General features: G+C 42.8%; 2 protein-coding genes across 2 annotated transcripts in view; one reads left to right on the top strand and one right to left on the bottom strand.

Moving 5' to 3' along the window:
* The window catches only part of slc30a6 (solute carrier family 30 member 6), a gene marked incomplete in the record, with an annotated part of 262,873 nt that overhangs the window by 39,542 nt on the left and 199,286 nt on the right, over positions 1–24,045 (bottom strand).
* LOC119911512 (zinc transporter 6-like) overlaps positions 4,377–24,045 on the top strand; it is a 35,703-nt gene continuing 16,034 nt past the window's right edge. Inside the window, exons 1-4 of the mRNA XM_038730406.1 lie at positions 4,377–4,485; positions 8,491–8,526; positions 11,621–11,715; positions 18,179–18,227. Coding sequence (XP_038586334.1) covers positions 8,504–8,526; positions 11,621–11,715; positions 18,179–18,227 — 167 coding nt within the window. The 5' untranslated portion in view covers positions 4,377–4,485; positions 8,491–8,503. The remainder of the gene's footprint in view (positions 4,486–8,490; positions 8,527–11,620; positions 11,716–18,178; positions 18,228–24,045) is intronic.

Below are 24,045 nucleotides of genomic sequence, written 5' to 3'. Positions count from 1 at the left end.
TTATAATCTGTGCAGTTTGAATCCTAAAGAAAAAATATACTTAAAATAAAGGACGCAGGACGTCACGTCAGCCGAGCAGTGTGACAAAATACAGCCCGTTTTTTAACCTGCATCACTTTACGTTAATCTGATGGTAATTTAACACGTTTGCCTCGTGTCTGAATCAATAGATAAATCAGAACAGCATGCTGGGAGATTAACGTAAAGGCTACAGCAAACAGAGAGAAATGTGCATCTTATTTCGCCGTCTAAGATCCCTGTAATAAATGTTTTGTTTCATCTCGTGTGCACAGAATCCGTTTAATAAACTCGGAAAACAGCCAAATTTAGGTTGAGGAGATGGATGTTTTCAGATCAAACGCCGCGCTCAAACGTGGCTAAAACCCCTCGCATCTCCACGGTAACAAGCTGACCAGCACTCTCTCCCTACAGGCCAGCTATAATAGAATATACAAAAATCATTTTTAATGCAATATTGGCTTTTTTTTTTTGAAAAAATTCTGACGTAAACAAACCTCCTTAAAGCATCAGAAAACATTAATATCTTAGATTCTCTTGTTGTGTCAGTTCCTGCATTAACCAACACATTTTGAGGTATAGTCTTAAATTTGGGCGGCGGGGCGACCCTTTGGTGTGTACATGGATTGTACCTTGAATCCTAAATGTGAATATTTTCTGGTTTCTTTCCTCCTGTGACAGTAAACTGACATCGTCCTGAGCTTTGGGAAACGCTGATTGAAAAAATAAACCAAACAACTAATTGGAGATTAGAGATTGATTAGAAGAAGATATTTGACATATTTAATCCTTAGTTGCAGCCCTGTTCTATACTGACTTTATATCAGTATCGCTGATTGTCTGTGTCAATCTGTGTTTGTATATGTTCCCTAATTCACTGCTGTCCCTTAACCACACACACTGGAAACACAGCTGCAGCATCGGGCGCCGTTACTGTTGTCTGGATCATCTCGACAGCTCATAAACACACAAGCGTCGCCCAACTCTACACCTCCTTTGGTGTGTGTGTGTGTTTGTCAGTGAACTTGCCAAACACTGTATTTGCTGCTGACAGGTGACCTCTGACCTTGAGGTGTGTAAGAGTAGTGATCGAAATCTGCTTTTCGGCCTCACTTGGCTCTCATAATTCCTGTGTGTGTGTGTGTGTGTGTGTGTGTGTGTGTGTGTGTGTGTGTGTGTGTTCCTGCACACGGCCTCAAACCTGCAGCTTTATTTAAGCATTAAGATAAACTCCTAAACCTCTCTCGCTTTTTCTGTAAGCCTTCGTTCGTTCGTAATAGTGTTGCGAGTTAGATTCAGCGAATTCTTCTTTAACTACCCAAACTAAACATGATGAATACCACCTTTAATGAGATGTGGTCAGTGTAATTAATTTCTATAACCACCGGAGAAGATTTTCCTGTTCTGCTCTGTTTGTGTTTCATTAATTGTTGCAGAAGAGTAAAGAAAATAATTTCACACCTTTTTCAACTTTCTGTTATTGTAAATCAGCAGACAAAAACAAACAACAAATTTAGCAGCGTCAGTCGTCGCATTAGGGGACCAAAACTAAATCTAAGGAAGCAGCATGTTTGCTCCAGCAGATCACTTTCACGCCTTGAGGTTATTTGGGCTGATTTTGGGTCCGATTCGCACCTCGTGACAATCTCAGGCGTGTTGCTGATCTGAGGCTCGTTGGAACAGATTAACTGCCTAAATGATCCTGTAGTGTTGAGGTGCAAAGTCTCAAGGTCACCGACTGGATCGGAGGCTCTTCTATTTTGAATCATAAATACTAAACATGTTTCATTAAACAGCGATGGACCAATAGCCAATGAGAGCGCTACCCGGGAACCGCCACCAACCAGATGTTGTGTACTCACAATAAATTGTTTAAACCATGATGATTCTCAGCCTCGAGTTCATCCACCGTTTTTCTTCAGCACACACAAGGTCAACCAGCTGACGACGGCACTCGGCCTCCATGTTTGTTTTATGTCTGAATTCACATTAGATCACGCGAGATTCTGTGATAATCCCCATGAAGTCCCCGGAACCGCCATTCTGAAACCTTTTTCTTAAATGCTGGAGTGTAACGGATGTTTGGTGTGTTGCTCAGGCTTTCAACAAAGTGATGTAGTCCGCACGCTCACAGCGGGAGGGATGCCGTAGGTTAGTGCTGGGTAATAAATCAATAATTTTGGATATAATCTTTGAATCAGGAACAAATTAACTTAATCTTTCTTTTAAGATATTTATTTTGTTGTGGAAAAAGTTACTGAAAAAAATGTACTTAATTTTCCTCGTGCATATTTAGTTTAGTTTTGAATCTTCTACCTCAGATTTGTTAAATGATCCACTTGTTTGGCATCAAGTGTTTGTTCTGCCATCTGGTTTCTTCGACCTTTGCTCGGGCAAAAATCAACCTTTAAACTTGAAAGATTTGTCCAGATTACATTTTTTGGTCTCCCAGCTTTACCGTATACTCATGTGGTATTAGTAATGCATTATTTAATTATTTTGTCCTCAGAGGATAACAAGGTTACCACAGTTAAAGAAATAGCTTGGTGCATTATGGATTAATGAGCCTAACCTGCCAGGCACAGTTTTTAGACTAGCTTTGTGCTACTTGAGCATCTGAAACTGCAAAGATTAATCAACTGTACTATTCGAAAATACCTAAAACTGTGTTTAAATTGCAGCCTCACTGTCCTGTTGCTTTACCTGCATAGATTTGTTTACTATTTGTGTGTCCTCGGGTCAACCTCTGCACGTAATGTGGTCACGTCTCTTTGCGTTAATCCATAGCGTAGTGGTTTTATGCTGCTGTGGATGGGGCCTCCTGTCAGTCCATTAGATCAGTGACAGTCAGTAGTATCCTGTTTAACCCCCATAAGCCTAGCAGACCACTCACTGAGACGAAGCGGCTCATCCGAGACAGACTGCAGCGGGATCAACCCCGTGACCTTTTGATGAGGTCGGGTCACAAGGTCAGCAACGGTTATTGCAGCCGCGCATCAGCTCGATGTTGGCTTTCTCATAGAGTTGTCTCAGACGTTTATGGAAGTAATTGTGGACTTAATTTGTGAACTAATTTTTTCTTGATTAAAGGCGGGGGTTGGTAGGACAACACCCTCGTCACAGCCCACATCCTGTTTCTGTTTAATGTTTCTGCTCGGGCATCCTGTCCCGAAGTCGACAAACTTTAGCTTGCAGGTTTATTTTTGATGTCAGTAGTTGAAAAAACATCTTATTTTAAGGTAATATTATTATATTTTTTTTGGTCAAACTTGGTTAGTTTTGATCTCATTAATATAAATCCTTAAATCCACTGACTCCGACTACGGCGCGTTACGGCTGCTTTTGAGTTGATGCTTTTGAGTCCAGACCAGACGCGACCCTGAAGCGTCCCTGAATCGGCTCTCCGATCCGCAGAGAATAGGAAGCAGATCTATTTTTGCCGCTAGCCGCGTCAAGCAGCGCAGAGCAGATGAACCAGGCAGGAAGTCAGACACAGAACGGCATAGAGAATCCGCTCAATTTTCAAAATAAAATACCCTGTGGAGATTCCTGATTGTAAAACAACAATAAACACAGTTAAAACAGACACAAAAGAAATAATTCAACTATATAGCCTACTTAATCACAGTAGAAGCACAAAATGCATCAGCAAAATCAGGCCGGCAAAACGCTCTGATTCTGAAATGCTCCTTGTGGGAAATGCAGCCTGAAGTTAACGAACCAAAACGGGGTCACACAGAGCTGTGAAGAAGGTAGTAGAAGCACAAAAGGGACAAATGGCGGCAGGCCACACGCCCCGCTGCTGAAATGCTGCCAGTGGACTTTGATGCCGGGCATCAAAACCGCAGCGCAGCCGTAACGTGCTGTGGCCGGAGTCAGTGGATTCCTGGCGTAAATGCCCACGTTGTCTGCATGTGGATGTGGTACAACAGCTCAACATGAACCCTTCAACGTACGTGTTCACATTACACGTGGGAATGTCTTCTCTGTATGAATGAATGAATGAATGAATGGAGGCAGCTGTTGTCGTTGGGCTTCCACAGAGCTTCAGCAGTTATCGGCATCAAGTTTAGTGGCTGGACTTCAGTACGTAAAATGTTTCTCTCACGGTGAAGAAGTTACGTCAGGCTTTGTTTCTTGTGCACGAGCGTTAGAGTTTCAGCAAAAATATGTCTTGCAGTTCGTAAATTGCAGACCTCTAACTTTATGTTGACGTCTCATGTCACAGAAGCACAGTAAAGGGGGGGGTTAAACAATCCTGATGTTTACGAACCGCCAGTCGCTACCCGCTTGGTGGCGTCCTGGTGATCTTGGATGAAAAGCGGCTTCAGTGTTTTCCGATGGTTTGTCCCAGTGTGGATGACGACGTGTCCTTTTGCTCTTCAGGTTTGAGAGACTGGAGGTTCTGGCAGTCTTTGCCTCCACTGTTCTTATCCAGCTGGGAGCCCTGTTCATCCTGAAGGAGAGGTGTGTATGTCTCCCTAACACACATACAAACACACACCTGAATAATAAACCAAAATTACATTTTTAGTAACTTTAGTCGGCATTTGGAGCCGGAATAATAAAATGTCTTTGTCTGTTACTTTGTTTTTTTGTCTACGTCTCTCTTTGTCTCAGTAATTCTGTCTCTTTCGATTAAAACTTCAATTATTTTCTTAGGGTGACTCAGCATAACAACCTAATTATTATTTCCAAAGCAATACCCAAAATACTTCCAGTTGTTTCTCTCCTTTGTTATGAATTTCACCACATTGCGCCACTCTTGTTTTTTTCTCCAGTCTCAGCCATCAAACAATTTAAAAAAAACAATGAAGTAATTGGACCCCAGGGCATTCCTGAAATCTCTCTAACAAACCCTTTAGATCTATTTCCCTCCGTCTTTCACGTGTTTGCATGTTTTTAATTTTGCATTGCCAAATATAATGATAATAATGATAATACCTATTATCAACATACCACCTTATTTTTTTATTTGCACAAAGACAATTATTACATTCAAGCAGTAGTAACAATTGCAATGTAATGGCTCGAGGTTCTGCATAGTCCAACATAGGGCTGGACGATATGGCAGATGTTTGCTACTGAGTGAAAGTTGAAGAAACCTGATGGTTAATTGTGGTTTAAACTCGTCACACTTGATGCCAAACTTCACAAATCTGAGGTAAAACATTCAAAACAATTATGATAAAATCTTTTTCAACACACATGCATGAGTAAAATTAAGTAAAAGCTTTGTCCTTTTTCCTCAACAAAATAACCATCTTAATAAAAAATTAAGTCCTTATTTGTGTATGATTCAAGTGAATAAAATCAAACAGTTATTGAATATTTGTAATTGAAAAACATTATATTGCGATAATTATTGTTTTATTGTCCAGCCCTAGTTCAACATAATAAACATAAAGGACAAGTTTGGCAAAATAATTTAAAGTTACAAAAATTACAAATTAAAAGCAACACATAAGTCTTTAGTTTTAGCTTTACAATTTGTGCAAAATTGTGTCCAGGTAGGATTTTAAATAAGAAATAAAGACAGTGAAGTTTGTTTTCTGATTTGCTGGCATGTATTTGGAATTTTACTAATAAAATTATGAGATTAATGACATACAGTTTATTGGCAGAAATTATGTGTTTAAATAATATAATAGTATACCATCTTTTTTTGAGATTGAGTTGAAGATCTAATGTTCTATTTAAGAAGAGATTGAGGTCCTGCCAAAGAGTCTGACTAACAGTACATTCCCAAAAAGGATTAGTTAGTGTTCATCTGTGTTGTGACTAAAAGAACAAAAAGGGTCAACATTTGACATATATCTTGCAATAACAGATTTAACAGGATTTTCAGGGAGACCTCACGCACTTTATCAGAGACAAAAAAATTCCTTGGTAAGAGCCATGTTTTTTCCCAGTCTATATTAACAAGATTAGATTAGAACAGATTATTCCAGAAAAATACAGAGGTAGGCTTACTGATTTATTTGTTTCAGTTCCCTTATACATTTATTAATTTGTTTTTGTACTCAAAAAAGGATCTGAATTACTTGTATAAAGTTATGGCAGTGCAGTTGGAGGGATAGTATCACTGGTAGTTGATGAGAGCAGCATTTTTAATACCTGAAGGAACAGCATCAAAAACAATTGCAAATTCTCTAGGAGGCACAGAAATTTTATGTTCTGACAAAAACTCAAAAGACAAATTGTTAACAGACGCCTCAGAAAATCAGACTGAACAAACTTGGTTGGTTTCAGTCACGGGCTAATATGATAGTTCAGTGTTCAGTTCTCGCTAACTTGTCAAAAATTTATATTTGTGTACAAATTTGGCAAAGCTGTCCTGTTAGAAACCTTCTGAGACAGCAGTTCAGCCCGTTTCGAACGCAGCCCATAGCTTCATGTGCAAAGTAAGGTTGGGGGATCAGTTTCAGTTTAGTGATTCTGATTCCAACCCCTTCACCACAGTTCTTCTTCATCCTCCTTGCTCATCTTCCACTTCATGGCTAAAATGAAAGGAGTCTCTGGACTAGCGGGGGAAAATATAGGTCCTGGCAGATAAGAGACACTTTCACGGACTTTAAAATGCTCAATCGGGAGCTGAAATATGCAGAAAGTTTGGAACCCATGCGCAGAACTGAAACCCACGTGAATCCATGGTTCTTGGAAATTTGGAACCGGTACTTGAAACCCAACCCTTGTGCAAAGACATAACACACATAAGAAACACTATTAACCAAGTGGATTGCAATAATGTGTGTGTGTGTTTCTGTGATACAACCTGTTTGTCTCTCGCCATCTGAGAACACATAATAATTTAAAGGGATGGACATGGGTTTACTCTTAAAGGAGAGGTGTGTGTGTGTGTGGTGTGAACTGCTGAATTTTTTAGGGCTGTGGGAATGTCACTGCCTGGTTGTGTCTGTCATTGTGACACAAACACACACACACACACCTTCAGGCGCCCTGTGCGGGGTTGTCTTGCGGTCAGATCTCGGGGAAGGGAGGGGTACATTTCCAGAACAATAACACACAAACACACACATACAAGAATTCGGGTTAAGTCGTCACGCTGCAAACCCTTTAATGTGCAGACACATGTGGTGTGTGTGCGTGTGCGCATTAATATATTTGGCTGCTTGGCTGAGACTTAACTGACCGACTCTTAATGTGGCACAAGAAAATACTGGGTTCTGATTGGATGGCAGGTCAAACATAGTTCAGATCAACAGGTATATCAGACTGTAGGTGGTGAAAGTAACTAAACTAATGTGTTTAAAGTAACTACAACACACTTTACAACCTGGACGACACAGAAAAAGAGACTGAAGAAACGACGAGTCCACTTATAGAGACCTTAAAATAAAGTTGTTGTTGTGTTCCTCGCCTTCACCTCCATTCCTCATTTTTGAATATGAAGACATGTTTTCATGAAGTGTTATTTAGTTCTGCTTGAACTTGGTTAGCTGTAAGCTGTTAGCTGTTCGAAATGGGCTATAATATATGATAAAAAGGGACGTTCGGGGTCTAGAATGGATAAAGAAAATGTGTTAATCAATGATCAAAATAAGAAAGAGCTTTAATGCCAAGTAGTATTTTAGACTTATGAGGAATTTGCTGTGATGATCAGGTGCCAGACATAAACCTACAGTTTACATAAATAAATGTAAAGATATATAAATATGTAAAAACATATATATAAATAATAATAGAACTGCATTACTTCAGACTTTTGTCGTGCAAACATATTACAGGGGGAGAGGATTTGTATTTAAATAAATATACTAATATTAAATATAAAAATGTAGGAAAATGTGCAGTATGGCAGTTTGTGCAGTGCTATGCAAAATATTTACACCAGATATACAAGTGCAAACATTTACCCTTTGTATTGTATATTATATTTTTATAACTGGTATTTTATTATAAGTTACACAGTTGATAAAAATGTGATGCAATATAATGACTGATTCTAGGCTGTGGTTCCTGCTGGTTTTCATTCTTCTTTTACTTTCTGAACCCTGCAGAAACCCCGAAGACAGACTAACAGTGACATTTCTTTCTCTCCCTCTTGTGCTGTTGTCTTTGTTTTGCCATTTCCCTGCATGAGTGAGACTGCACACACACACACACACACACACACACACACACACACACACACACACACACACACACACAGAGTAAGGTTGCAGTACAGTGCATGTCCTGAATTGCTCAGTAGGGCAGCAGCACAGAGGGAGGAGACAGACGTGTGTGTGTGTGTGTTTGTCATTTAGCGTTTTTCATGCATGTGGATTTGTGTGGATAGAGTGTGTGCTTGTTAAAGTATTTCCTGTTTTCTCTGTCTGTTTGTTCGCTCCTTGTCTCCTTTCATTCCTTTCAATGCTCACTCTCTCTCTCTCTCTCTCTCTCTAGCGCACATTCAGAGTAGTCCCACCTGGCCAGTGTTGTTGAATGTGTTTGTTTCTGTTTTGTCAGTGTGGAGCGCTTCATGGAGCAGCCTGAGGTCCATACGTAAGTATTTCCACACACAAACACAAATTCCCTCCTCATCCTCTAAAATAAACAGACACAACATGATATACTCCTGTGTCTCCTTCTGTAAACACACACAGTGCCAGCTGTTGTCGGAACAGAACATCCCGAACATTTGGGTCAGACGGAGCGACGAGCAGAATTACATTCAGACTGACTGACAGCTGTTCATTGTTAGCTTCACACTCTGACAGGGTGTATTTGCGTCCATACCAGCAGAGTTAATTAAACACGTGCCGATTGAGTTCTCGCCTCAGGGTAACGTCAGCTCCGTCAGAGAACAAACAACAAATGTAAAAGCTTATAAAATGTAAAACAAAATGGGGGTGGGGGGGGAAGAAAGTTTGTCCAAAAGTTGCTGAGGTGAGCTGCACAGCAGACATTTTTATTCTCAGCTCAAACTCAAATAAATAGTGAAATTGACATGAAAACTACTAGGGTGTGCTGTTGTTTCCGGCCCCTTCACCACAAATCTTTTCAGTGCTTGACGACCTTCATCCTCTTCCTCCTTGCCCATAAAATGAAAATGAAAAATATGTCTCTTCACTAGCAGGTCGTCTCTGGGGACTCGTCTCTAAAGCCTAAAGTCGGGAGTAAATCAGCGGTTGATCGGCGGTCGCCACTCATTATGGGTGAACTACTAAATGACGCATCACAACGGCTTCCCGACACATTTCTGACACATCGCCGACGCCTGCCAGATAACTAGCACGCCACATATCTGGAGGAGTCGGCCGACTCGACATCCACATCCAGCCAATGAGAGCTGGCAGCTACTTTTTCACTGCAAAACACTTTTTACTCCCCTCCAGCTCTCTGTAGCTCAGACGTTCCTACCTGCTACCTGCGTGTGCTGATCCATCATTCCCACACAGATTCTTTGTCTTTATAATTTCTATCTTTATAATAACAAACAACAGCTGCTTCGTCAGTAGGTTCGCGTCATTCCCGTTTCACATTTCACGTGTGTTTTCTTAACAAAACGTGGTTTGGAGACCTGCGGCGGGTGACACAGCCGCTGTCAGCTCGTGTGGCGTGTGACCCCCTGTCACCGATCAGTCACGCAGTGTGGAACGCCACAATGACTTCAAGTCACACATTGTAGTGTGAACGGCGCGTCTATCGGCTGACGCTGAAAGTCGTGTAGTCTGCACGAGGGTTCAGTAAAATATTTATTGAAATCCTTTGTAGACATCATTCGTTTCCCTTCAGTATAAAAGGTGAACATCAGCTCACCTGTGTTTTGTACCCGAGCTTTAGACGTTGCTACTGTTAGCGTTAGCTGGATCTGGGGTGTCATTGTAGCTGGTAGAGCGCGACACGTTGAAGACAGATTGGATCGGCTATCGACGATTGAAGTGACACTTTTATGGACTGTAAATGCAGAAAGTTAGGAACCGATACGCAAAACCGAAACTCGAGTGTCTTATCGAATCCAAGGTTCTATGAAATTTGTACTCGATACCCAAACATACAACTGCACACGTAAACACGTCTTCCCATGTAGACTCCCAGTGTCAAGAATCAACACATCTTGTTCGTTTAACCCGTGAACAAACTTCGAAACGTGAACTTGCTGCACAGAAGTACTGAGCGGAACAATGTAAAAAATGTGTTTAACTGTTAAGGTTTCCTTTTAAGAGTTAAACCAGCAGCCTCAGCTTGACACATGGAAGCAGTTTGTAGAAAGATCCGTGCATCAAATCACCTAAATGTCCTGTCACTGCAGGATTTGAACTTTGAGAAGTCTGATTTTCACTGTTTATTTATCCACTGTCACTATCGCTGTCAGGCAGACAGTCTGATAAATGAAGGCTGATTTGTATTCGAAAGGAAATCTGTCTGTTTATCAGTTAGTCTTGGACGTCGTCTCTCTCTCTCTGTCTTTCATTGCTCTTTTACCTCTCTCGCCCAGCACCTGTTTTGGTCGCTCTCTTCCTCTGTAGTTTGCGCTCTCTCTCTCTCTATCATCACTCCATAATAAAACAGATTAGTGGCGGCTTTTTTAACCTAAAACACAGAGAGACTTAAACCCGTCTCCTGTGACAAGATTACCCCCCTCCCCTCATCCCCGCCTCTACTGTTCTTCTCTGAGTGGATGTGATTGGACGGCATGAGAGACGGCCGCTAACCAGAGGGACAGGTGTCTGCTGGGTAGAGAGACAGACACACACATTCTTTCTCTCTCCCTCTTTAATCTGTTCTTAGAGGGAGGTGGAGTTGGAGGGCTTTATCGTCCAGTTATTGTTCTCACCGTCGGGCAGCGCTTCGCCTCCCGCTGATTGTTTGGACCAATTTTTAGGCTCTTAAATGGATTGTCCCATGTGATTAGTGTGGTGAAGAGTACAGTTGCGTTTGCTTGCGAGCCGGCTTTGGATCTCTGTATTAAATATCTGTTTGGTGTTTGTAAAAGTTATGATCGACAAGATAAATAAAAAATGACAAACCAGACGAATTTTCTCACTAGGGACGAAATTATAGTTGAGAGAGAGAAAGAGACTCAAATTCAAAACAGGCGTATTTAAAGCTTCAACAAAAATGAACAAATAAGAACAAAATCTGGCTGCTGAGGTACAAGATGCTCAAAGATGCGCTGCTTCCAGTGCACATTTGAACCGCAGTAGAGACGTGTCAGAGCTCTGGCATAACCAGAACACAATATGGCTGCGTCTGGACTCATTTCACACTTCAGTTTTAATCAGCGCAGCTCTTTACACCTGCCGTGCTTTGTGCACTTGTACTCTCAGCGCCTGGCTTTTTATTATTATTACTTTATTTGCCAGGAACAGTGCATATTGATAACATTTCGATGGCAACAGTTAAAAACACACTCAAACATTAAGAGTAGGTCAAGGTTCAACTTTATAATAAACGACGCTCTTAATGTTGTGGAGAAGGATCGGTGGTTACTTGACTTTTTCAAACTGCGGGATACGTTGAAACCAGTAACTGGCCCATCCATAGTGCTGACATGAACCACCAACGGCCTCTGGGTTTGTTAAACATTTCTCTGCTTGTTAAAGATGTTTTTCAGCTTGTTTTTTACAGTCAGACTCCCTGTGCCTCTCTGCAGTGGTCGTCTGTTGGTCGGGACGTTCGTCGCTCTGTTCTTCAACCTGTTGACTCTGCTGTCTGTGAGGAACAAACCCTTCGCCTACGTCTCAGAAGGTACGCTCAACCCCTCCCAGTTGAACCACTTCATCCCACTGTGTTACACGCAGCTTCGCTTCAGACCGAACACCATCGCACCTGATTTTTCAGCTGTGTTTTTGTAAGCGGCGGGGTGGATTTGGGTTTCTCCTCTGGGTGGTTGAGGTTTGGTAATCCTCACTGGGGAACGGGGACAATTTGGATTTTGTTATATTTTGGGGGATTACTGAAGTAAAATGAAATGCCGGCACACTGTTTTGTCGGTAGATAAATCACAAACGGCAGCAGTGAGATCAGAGGTTAGTCCCTTCCTAATTGCAGAAATAAGTAAGTTGAAAAACCAAACAAACAAAGTTTTATGAATTTATGACAATATGTGTTTTTCAGAAGATTATTTTTGGGGTATTTTTGCAGCACAGAGGGACAGAAAATATGTTGCTGCCTTGGAGCCTGATGCTGGTGGATTAAAATGTAAACGTAACGCTCTACTATCTCCTCTCCAACCATAACTCCATTGACTCATTTGCGGCCATCAACCACACGTGCATGTCAAACACACACACATGCTAGTTAAACCAAGAGGACATGTCTTGAAATTGAAAGCCCTTAAACACAGTTTGGAAAACAGACATTCGGAGGAAGCCAACCCTCCACTTAAACGCTTTATTCATGTATTGCATTGATGTTTCATGACGCTGTTCCTCAGCCTCTAATCTGGCAACCGACCAAATGCCTAATAAGCATCATAAACACGGAGACCAAAGTTATGATCTCATAGACTGATCAGTGGTGTTAAGGGCTAAGGAACTAGTGATAGATTTATCGGCTAGATGATTAATCTGGCCAATATCTGGCATTTTAAGATAATCTGCATCGGCCAGTACCTTCACTCACAAGGCCTATAAACAAAAATGTCTGCAGACACATCTGCAGCAGCCTTGTCAGTGAGCTGTCGGTGAACGACCGGGGAGCTCGGTGAAACCCGTGCCCACAGAGAAGAGCCTATTGTCGGCCTCCATCCGTGCGCCTTCCCCCTCTCCTGGAGGTGAGGACATATTTTTAGTGATTTCTCTGCGCCCCTGGTAGTCTGCTGGTGGAACTCTGGTCACAAATGCTCTGTGGTCCGCCTCGCAGCGGTGGTCTCGGACCGCTCTCAAGTCAACTCTGGATCGGTTGATTTCTGGTGTGAACACCATTTGAACTAATCACAGGAAGCGTGACATTGTTTGTGTGATTGACACATAAAAAGAAAGACAAAGTGCTGCAACAGTCAAGAACAGCAGGTGGGGAGTTTGACTGGTGCTGGTGTGGAACACCTGTCTGATGGTAACGCAGGTGTCCTGAAGTGTTCCTTTCTTGTTTCCTCTACCTATTTATCCTCCTCTCTCCTCTTCCTTTTCCTCCTCCCTTTCCTCTCCTCCTGTTTCCTCCACTTCTCTCATCCTCTCATCTGTTTCATCCTCTTCTCTCCTCTGTTTCCTCCACTTCTCTCCTCCGTTTCCTCCTCTTCTCTCCTCTGTTTCCTCCACTTCTCTCCTCCGTTTCCTCCTCTTCTCTCCTCTGTTTCTTCCACTTCTCTCCTCTGTTTCCTCCTCTTCTCTCCTCTGTTTCCTCCACTTCTCTCCTCCGTTTCCTCCTCTTCTCTCCTCTGTTTCTTCCACTTCTCTCCTCTGTTTCCTCCTCTTCTCTGTTTCCTCCTCTTCTCCTCTCTCCTCTCCTCTGTTTCCTCCACTTTTCTCCTCTGTTTCCTCCTCTTCTCTCCTCTGTTTCCTCCTCTTCTCTCCTCTGTTTCCTCCACTTCTCTCCTCTGTTTCCTCCTCTTCTCTCCTCTGTTTCCTCCTCTCCTCTCCTCTGTTTCCTCCACTTTTCTCCTCTGTTTCCTCCACTTTTCTCCTCTGTTTCCTCCTCTTCTCTCCTCTGTTTCTTCCTCTTCTCTCCTCTGTTTCCTCCACTTTTCTCCTCTGTTTCATCCTCTGTTTCCTCCTCTTCTCTCCTCTGTTTCCTCCTCTTCTCTCCTCTGTTTCCTCCTCTTCTCTCCTCTGTTTCCTCCTCTCCTCTCCTCTGTTTCCTCCTCATCTCTCCTCTGTTTCCTCCACTTCTCTCCTCTGTTTCCTTCTGTTTCCTCCACTTCTCTCCTGTTTCCTCCTCATCTCTCCTCCTCTTCTCTCCTCTGTTTCCTCCTCTTCCCTCCTCCTCTTCTCTCCTCTGTTTCCTCCTCTTCCCTCCTCCTCTTCTCTCCTCTGTTTCCTCCTCTTCCCTCCTCTGTTTCCTCCTCTTCCCCCTCTGTTTCCTCCTCTTCCCTCCTCTGTTTCCTCCTCTTCCCTCCTCTGTTTCCTCCTCTTCTCTCCTCTGTTTCCTCCTCTTCTCTCCTCTGTTTCCTCCACTTCTCTCCTCTGTTTCATCCACTTCTCTCCTCCACTTCTCTCCTCTGTTTCCTCCTCTTCTCTCCTCTGTTTCCTCCTCTTCTCTCCTCTGTTTCCTCCTCTCCTCTCCTCTGTTTCCTCCTCATCTCTCCTCTGTTTCCTCCTCATCTCTCCTCTGTTTCCTCCTCTCCTCTCCTCTGTTTCCTCCTCTCCTCTCCTCTGTTTCCTCCTCACCTCTCCTCTGTTTCCTCCTCATCTCTCCTCTGTTTCCTCCACTTCTCTCCTCTGTTTCCTTCTGTTTCCTCCACTTCTCTCCTGTTTCCTCCTCATCTCTCCTCCTCTTCTCTCCTCTGTTTCCTCCTCTTCCCTCCTCTGTTTCCTCCTCTTCCCTCCTCTGTTTCCTCCTCTTCCCTCCTCTGTTTCCTCCTCTTCCCTCCTCTGTTTCCTCCTCTTCTCTCCTCTGTTTCCTCCTCTTCTCTCCTCTGTTTCCTCCACTTCTCTCCTCTGTTTCCTCCACTTCTCTCCTCTGTTTCATCCACTTCTCTCCTCCACTTCTCTCCTCTGTTTCCTCCTCTTCTCTCCTCTGTTTCCTCCTCTCCTCTCCTCTGTTTCCTCCTCATCTCTCCTCTGTTTCCTCCTCTTCTCTCCTCTGTTTCCTCCTCTTCTCTCCTCTGTTTCCTCCACTTTTCTCTTCTGTTTCCTCCTCTTCCCTCCTCTGTTTCCTCCTCTTCTCTCCTCTGTTTCCTCCTCTTCTCTCCTCTGTTTCCTCCTCATCTCTCCTCTGTTTCCTCCTCATCTCTCCTCTGTTTCCTCCACTTCTCTCCTCTGTTTCCTTCTGTTTCCTCCACTTCTCTCCTGTTTCCTCCTCATCTCTCCTCCTCTTCTCTCCTCTGTTTCCTCCTCTTCCCTCCTCTGTTTCCTCCTCTTCCCTCCTCTGTTTCCTCCTCTTCTCTCCTCTGTTTCCTCCACTTCCCTCCTCTGTTTCCTTCTGTTTCCTCCACTTCTCTCCTGTTTCCTCCTGATCTCTCCTCCTCTTCTCTCCTCTGTTTCCTCCACTTCTCTCCTGTTTCCTCCTCATCTCTCCTCCACTTCTCTCCTCTGTTTCCTCCACTTCTCTCCTCTGTTTCCTCCACTTCTCTCCTCTGTTTCCTCCACTTCTCTCCTCTGTTTCCTCCTCTTCTCTCCTCTGTTTCCTCTTCTTGTCTCCTCTGTTTCCTCCTCTTCTCTCCTCTGTTTCCTCCACTTCTCTCCTCTGTTTCCTTCTGTTTCCTCCTCTTCTCTCCTCTGTTTCCCTCCTCTTCTCTCCTCTGTTTCCTCCTTTCTCTCCTCTGTTTTCCTCCTCATCTCTCCTCTGTTTCCTCCCTTCTCTCCTCTGTTTCCTCCTCATCTCTCCTCTGTTTCCTCCACTTCTCTCCTCTGTTTCCTTCTGTTTCCTCCACTTCTCTCCTGTTTCCTCCTCATCTCTCCTCCCTCTCTCCTCTGTTTCCTTCCTCCTCTCCTCTCAGGCTGACTCACTAGCTGTATGAACGGTCTACTGATGATGAGGTCAGTGTGTGTGTGTTGTGTGTGTGTGTGTGTGTGTGTGTGTGTGTGTGTATCAGCTGTCTGCTCTTGCAGTCTCAACATCACTTAACATCTGACATTTTGGGACGGGAGGGGGATAAAACAACACACACATAAACACACACAGGCACTTAACTTTGCCAAAACACACAATATCTCTCACTCATTACACACACACACACACACACACACACACACACACACACACACACACACACACACTCTCTCTCTCTGACGGAGCGAGACTAAAAGTGCATTACACAACCATGTTCCAGACAGTGGTAATGTAGTGTGCCAGAGGGCCAGGCGTGCAGAGAGACATGCGAGCGCACACACACTCGTACACATCATCCGCTGTCCTCGTACACAGATCATAAATAAGTCACTCTATTAAAATGTTTGTTTAGACTGACTCACCCTGCTAGCAAAACAAACAAACCCCCCCCTCCCTCTGCCACACACACACACACACACACACACACACACACACACACACCATACGAAGGTCTGAACAGGATGCGATGTGAAGCGCCTTTGACCCGGCGTCAAGCCTCCAGGCCTCGCAGTGTCGTTGAATATTAAAGGTGGGGCGGCGCAGTGGAGCAGGAGCCCTTATCTTTTCTTAAAGAAGAGCTGCCGATCCGTTCGCGCCCCCCCCCCCTCCAAAAAAAACAAAAAACAAGACAATTTTTATCCCTCTTCATGACGGAGAGGACGCCAGCTCGCTACTCGACTCTGTTTAAAGAGTTTAGTCAGAGAGTTTGAGATCTGAGCAAAACCTGCTCACACGTGTTTAGAATAGCCAATAACTTCATGCTGCAGCTTGTGAGATTCTTTGACGTTATATGTACAGGAGCTGTGAAATGATCAATATTTCATGCAGACAGATGTTTCTGTTTTCGCCTCCTCTGTTCCTCAGGACACGTCAGACCATAGCAGATTTATAGTCCAACGTGAAACACTTGTTCTCCACAAGCACACACGTTTTATTTTGGTCTTCTTGGATTAGAAAGCAACCTGAACTTTAGCTGAAACAATGGTGTTGATCAATAGATTACTTCTGTTATAAAGCAGAGATGGCACCAGTTTCTGGTTCCAGATGCTCAGATGTGATGTATCTCTGGGTTTTGGATCGTTGCTCTTACATAACAAGTAACAAATAATGCTCTTAACAAGTAATGTGAAGATTTCGCCTCGAGCGATAATTGACTATTTTCTGATATTTTATAGACTGTCAATCCATTTAGCCTTAATGCTTTATCGATTTATTGCTCAGATCAGATATTTTTTATTGACTGTTATTTTTTAAATGTGGCTGTCGTACAGAAGGAAATATAGAGGCCACGCGTTATTATTTTTTAGACATCTCTGCCTCTGATTTGTTAGTTAGGTTAGTTCTGGCGCGAAAGCTGCTCCGTCACTAAACAGCGGATCAGCTGCTTTTATCAGGACTGATTTCACTGGAATTTCAGTGGAATCAATTTCAGTGGAAATTTCTTTTGCTGCAGAAGAAATGTTCATTAAAAGATGCATCTTTGACAGCAGTATTTATTTTATTGTCTTGATTGTTAATTAGCACATGCCTAAAACAACCTCAGGTTTAATTTAAAGGCTAATAGCTAAATGAGAGGCATTGTGTCATTAAGCGACTATCAAAATAGTCGTTAGTTGCAGCCCTATTAACGTAACGTTTTGTAAAAATACTGAATAGGTCCTGTGCAGAAAAACAGCTGTTTAAAAGTCGGGATTTACTTGCTTTATTTTTCATTTCAGCTGGTGCCGTTAAGAAACATTGCAAGTTTTGTAAAAAAAAAACACATGTCAGAATATGATGTTAGTTAAAAAGTCAGAAAACATGGAGGGTGGTAGTGAAGTGTTTCCCATACATTGATTTATTTGTACGCCGCCACAAATGTATGTATGGGATAATAACGCTGACTGCCACATATTGATTTTCTGTTTTTTATAATTAAATTTGATTGAGGAGCTGTATTGAGGAACATACAGGCCTATTCGTGCAGCACCTCTCTCTCTCTCTCTCTCTCTCTCGCTCTCGCTCTCGCTCTCTCTCTCTCGCTCTCTCTCTCTCTCTCTCTCAAACACCGCTGCATAAACCCGTCCTAAGTTAGAATATAGCTGGGTTGTCGAGATTAGCGACACCTTGAGTAACTTGCCCAACACTCTTTCCAACACTCCCAATTTTTCCGGGAGGGTTGGAAAGTATGTGTTAGTGTTGTTCACTGCTGCTCCTGCTATTGCAAAGTCGTGATGTTGTCTTTCTATAGTGACGTCAGAGTTTCTCTCTCGGAGAAGTCTGATAAATCTGACATGTATCTGATTGGGCTGTTGACACTGTTATGAAAACATCCGATCAGAGTCACATGTGAGCAGGAGAAATCTTGCTGAGGAATCCCCGGTTACAGAAACCAGTTTCTTATTTATTAAGTAAATCAGAAAACAGCAGAAAACCAAGAGGAATTAATACTGATGGATTGTAGAAACGTAAAAAACTGGGGAGCTGTTTTGTTCACTGTCGTTGTCGTCTTTCTCTCCAGCGGCCAGCAGCAGTTGGCTTCAGGAACATGTGGCGGATCTGAGTCGAAGGTAAGAACGTCTTCATCACTCCTTTCCTTTTCTCTCTCATCCCTCAACCATGGGTTTTTCAGTCCTTCTCTCTCTCTCTCTCCTTCATCAGCAGATCTTAGTCTCGGGTAGGAACAGGAAGGATCCAATTACACTGACTCAACACACACACACACACACACACACACACTCCTGTGTGTCACTTGCTAACAGTGTGAAATTGTGTATCCATGTGTCCGTATCGTGGATTGTATAAGAGAAGTGGACGTAACCGCCGTGACGTCACCTATCGGTTTGTGGCCGTCGCCATTCTGGTTTTTTGGAACCAGAAGTGACCATATGCGGGTGGCGCTAGCTAGCTTGGTTAGCAAAGTGCATCCGTAATTCACGCAGTGTTAAATTTCAAAAATCATTTTAAATTAGGTTAGTGACTTACTGGAAATTGTAGTAGGTTAAAAGTCACATTTTAGTGTTTTTGTTTGTTTTAGTCGAGATTTTGTCGGTGGACCTCTTGTTTTTATTGTAGTCTAAGTAAGTAAGCAGGCGAAAACACAGACCGCACCAAATACATGTTCACGCCTTGTTAGCCCGCGCAGTCCTATCCTGATTGACAGGTCCCCGTGGTGGTTCATTTTATTCATGAAGTTACCAAATATGACTGGCAGAATTTAGAGGAAGTTTGTATAAAATCATGCACAATAAAAGGCGTTTTCAGATGAAAATAAACCCTGTTTTTGATTTGGAGATATGGCTGAAAGTGCAGTGAGGTGCTCGAACCAGCGGACACAGATGCACTAGTCTCACACAGTGTGGTGGTTTTATTGAAGGAACTCTGAAACGAGTTGCTTCCCTGCAGATGTGAGGTAGTAGGCAGGAGGTTCATAGTTTGTGGACACCTGATATTTGTGGTTGGAAGCTGAAGCCAGAATTGAATATCTCTTAAATTCTGTCGATGTGAATGTTTCCCTGAAGAACTGCAAACCTTCTCCGTTCCCTGCAGAATCGTGTCAAAGAAAAACCTCCACTACCTCCACCCTGAAACGTTGACACAAGGCAGGACGGTTGTCTGTTTTAATAAAAGTAAGGCTAATTTACCGAACCACAGAGAGAAAACGTGTCGGTAATGTATGAAAATAATTTTAGTTTCCCTTTAACATCTCTTACGTTTTAACGTGCAGACTGACTGACAAGCAGACTGATGCTCAGCGTCGACTGCTGTGCTGAATATTACATCCCGCTGTGTATTCCCACATCTGAAGTGGGTGAAGTGTAAACACACACACACACACACACAGTCAGCAGCTCAGTTGGTGCAGGTTACTCGGGGCGACAGCCTGGAGAGTTGTGCAGCAGAGCTGAGCTGTGATTGGCTGAGAGGGGCAGAAATGAACAGGACGTCCCAGCCTAGTTTCCAGTCTTTTGACTATGTGTGTCTGCATGCGTGTGTGTGTGTGTGTGTGGGCGTTTTCCTGTGTGTGTGTGTGTGTGCAATGTAATGTGTTTTCTTGCCTGTGTGTATCTGGTTGTGTGTGTGTGTTACTGTCTGTGTTGTAATAGCCTGTCCCTACTTAACCCCAGCAGGGTCTGGGGGCCAACTGGGTTATATAAAGCCTGCTGCTCTGTCGGCCTCACCAGCCAGAGGCCTGAGCCGTGTGTGTGTGTGTCTGTGAAAGTTGCCAGTGGGGAGAAGGGAGACAGATATTTCAAAACAACAAAAAAGACTATGACGGAGAAAGAAAAATTGCAGATTCTGATTGTTATGGAATCGTGATCCTGACTCGTCTCATATTACCATGTCTATAAATAAGTGTTATATTTTTTAGCTTAATATTCAGCAGAGTTTGACCTCCCGAGTGAATTGTTTGTCTTAAACAACAAGGTCTTTTGGGATTCCCTTTGCATTAAAGGTAAAAATAAGACCCGACCTCCATCTGGCGCTAACAAGCATCTGTTTTTAACATTTGGATCTGTACATGTCATTATCTGGATCAGGAAAAAGTTGTAAATATATGTAGATAAATTGCAGTGATCTCAGCCAAGTGTAAATAACATCTGTATATTTACACCTGGTTACATTCAAAGGAACAAACGTACCCCTAACATGCTACAGACGAGCTCCTCCTCTGTGAAGGAAAGATGTATTAGACCTATGTGCTTCTACGTACCTTTATTAATATGCGATTGTTTTACATTCGGGAACTTAACTGAACAGTATGTCACCTGACTTCTCGCAGATACTGCAAGTGTATTGTGAGGGACCCTTTAACACAGCTTGAACACTCAGTCTGCCCACTTGTTAACATTAAACTCTGCTAATGCAGACGGAAGTCAGCAGATCCAACGTTACCGCTGACTGAGCTGTTGTCAGGAATTATTGGGTGTCAGCATTGAGGGTAATGCGAAAGAGTTACTCCGATAATTTTTTTGTTGGAACGAGTAGGCTAACATAATCCGTTCGAGTACTCAGTTATTTAGTTAACGTTTTCAATAAGAAATCCATTACTGCAGTGGCCGGCAATAGGCGGCCCGCGGCCAGATTACTTTTATAGCAGAAAAATGAATAAATTGATAGCGGCTGATGCTGAAATAGATCTCAGTCATGACAGCAACAGTTACTCACATAATCACTTCCTCTTAAGTGATTGTGCCTCCAAAATAAAAGCGCGAGAACGTTTTTTGCAGCAATGCTTCATGTTGAGTTTATGGTGAGCTTTTACTTTTGAAAGAGACACTCTGGCTTACTGGGACACACCTCTGAAAAAGCCGTCAATAAACGTTGGATTGGATTCCCCTGAATTTCCTCAGGGAAATGAAAATTAGTGTCCACAGGTTCAAACGCCGGGACGCACACGCTTTATTGTGAGCATGTGAAAAATGCTCCAATGGAAGTCCTGCACTCAACCGACTGAGCTAAACGTGCACATGAGGATTCAAGGGTTTGAAATAATGTTCCGGCCCGATGTTTATCGCATGTCTCTGTTCCTTTTGTTGGAGGGTATCAAATTGTACGGTTGTGTCAGTGCTCGTGTGCAGATGAGCTAGAGGACAGCCTTTATGTTGTGGAAGTAAATAGGGCTGCAGTTATCGTTCCTTGTGGTAATCAAGTATTGTACAGATTATTCAGTCGATTCATCGAGTAATCGGATAAGAAAGACTTTTGCTCTGCGCCCCTGGTGCCAGGGTCATCAAGCACTAACCAGGTGGAGAACAACAACAAAAACAAACACACATTTCTACATTTACAGCTTAGAATTGTGCATTACATTTGCTAGCCTTTATCTCAACTAGCAGTCATGATGTACGTTAAATGCTAACACTATCTTGTTTTGGTCGGCTGGTTCTGTTTTACAGCAGACACACTGTACAGAGTTGCTGTTTTCTTTTAGCTTAAAATAATCCCAGACACTTACTGTCTTTTTCTCTGGCCTGTCTCTTCTTCGTCACTCACTATTTTCTCTCTCTTTCTCAATTTCGCCATCTACGCCATCAAATCACGTCATCTTCACTTGTCCACAGCATAAGCACCTTGTGTGGCAGTAATAATTGTCCGTGCGAAACAGCGCGCTGTATATATTTATGTGGATTAAACTTTTTAGTAATCGAGTTTCTCGATGAGTCATTTCAGCCCTAGAAGTAAGTTATAAGCATTGACCTAGTTAGCTGACAGCTTTACAAGCCGTGTTTTATGGTTTTCATAGAGGCAACTGTGCACAGGTGTGCCGCCTGTCAGGCACCCTTGGTTTCTATTTACTCTCATGTACTTCAAATAATTCAACTTTTTTCATTGCAGTTGAATTGCAACAAAAGAAAACTTGAAAATAAACATGACTTACTTACTTGAATTTGTTTAAGAAAACAAACAAATCTTATATTTACGTCTAACACCAACAGCTGCACAAACATTTTTCCTAAATAAAATTCATTATAACGTCAATGAAAATTTGTTTAAATCCAGCAAAATAATCTGTTTAAGGGCGTGATCAAGTGTTCAGTTACAGTTTGCTGTCATTCAGTCCAGTGTGGCGCCAACAGAGCAGAGTATCAAGTGTTTGTTTGCCTCTCTGCTTTAATCTGTCACGCTCTGGCTGCAACGTGTCTGGATTAACACACACATACACAGACAAGGTCACATGTCAAATTATATCAATGCATCAAGAGGGATTATGAGTTCGCTGGGATTGTCAATCTCATCCCCAGCTCTCTCTACTTTCCTTCTTTGTATTTTTTCAGCATCACTTTTCCTTCAGCTCTTAATATTTCTCTCCACAGTCAGAGTTGGCAGTTTCTTTCCCACCGTTGTGCTAATGGTGTCTGAACTTAGTACATAACCAGGTGCTGTGGAGATTGCCCCCAACAATAATTAGTAAATTTTAGGGTTCTCTTGGATTGAAAGTAAAAATGCCTGATTGTATTTGGCTTGATCTATCCTTCACTAGTTTCTTAGTTGTGTTGTGTTTATTCCTTTTGGTCACTTGTCTATTCTAGCAAGACTACTTACATAAACGTTTTTTCAAGCCACATTCTGTGAATACAAGTAGGAGGATAATGCTACTGTATCTAGCTTCAGATGTCACAGGTTTGTTAGGTTGTATCTAAACATGAAACGTTATTTTCTGCATCAGTCAAAATTCCTGCAGGGAAAGAAAAACGTCTCGTATATCTGATGAGGGGAGCCCATCGGCTCAAATGTCGTGACTCACTGCTCAGTGTTAGGACTCCAGACCGAGGCTCTGTGTTCCTGACTGACTCTGTGGGCTTGATATGAACACAGAACGTCCAGCAGTGAATCACAACCTGAGCTCGTACGTCCCGCAACACAGTGTAACACCGTCTGAGCAGCCGCCGTAGGATCTGTCTCTGATGACATCATCACCTCGGTTTGTCTCTGCGGTCCAGCTTAACAAGACTCTGGTTCAGATTCACTAATTACAACTGAGCTTGGCGGTATTATAGGAATAATGTGTGAGGAGTTTTCTCTTTAGGGCTAAACCATGTAAAAATTAGGGTTGCCCCGCTTTCTCTCCTTTTTCTGCATCTCCCCTTCTCTGTTCTCAGTTTTATGAAAGTTCTGCCCGTGGCGAACATGTGACTCCCTGACTGACATTTTTGACATTAATTACGTGCTGACATCCATGTCAGTGTTTTTGTTTTTAAATATTACCCAATGACGAGCACCTTGCGGCACCCAGCCAACGTGCTCTTCCTCATGTTTATGACAGCGCTCGACGCTCTCTGCCGCGGCGGCTTCAGAGCTGTATTGGAAATTCAATCTGACATGCAGCACAGGGCCAATCAGCCCGGAGATGCGTTCATTGACCCGTTAATCGGTTCCAGGAACACCGGGCCGGGTGTGTTACCCAGAGAGCGTACGGGGTCGGCTCTGTTCAGGGTTTTGGGGAATCAGCTGAATGTTTGAGGTCAACTGCTGCTGTCTGCTGGTTTGGTTTCCCCTCAGCCTGTACTCGTGTCAGCTGTGTCACTTATTTATGCAAAAAGGTCAATTCAAGAAAGTAGAAATGCCATCTCCTTTTCCTTTTGATTCTAAATTACTTATTTCTATTAGAGGACTAGATGGCTTAGCTTAACTTCTCTGTGCTTATTGATTGATGGCAGATCCCCTGGTTGAAGTTAATCATGGCGTTGTAGACAGGAATGGGGATGTCTTTTTCTTTTTAGCCACACAAGCATTGATGGAATGGATACAGCTGTACAGATTTCTTGACATTCGGACAACTACTACAGGAAAAAACAAGACAAAACTATTTTGTTTTTGATGAATTGTTTAAAGGTACAATTCCCTGCAAACACTATGTATTTTCAGAAGGTAAATCTTACCATT

Source organism: Micropterus salmoides, unplaced genomic scaffold (genome assembly GCF_014851395.1).
Source record: "Micropterus salmoides isolate LMB-PRFRI ecotype aquatic unplaced genomic scaffold, ASM1485139v1 Ms_hic_scaffold_2, whole genome shotgun sequence".
In the NCBI taxonomy this organism is placed as follows: domain Eukaryota; kingdom Metazoa; phylum Chordata; class Actinopteri; order Centrarchiformes; family Centrarchidae; genus Micropterus; species Micropterus salmoides.
The sequence above is the reverse complement of the archived record's forward strand: the minus strand, read 5'-3'. Positions and strand labels throughout refer to the sequence as shown.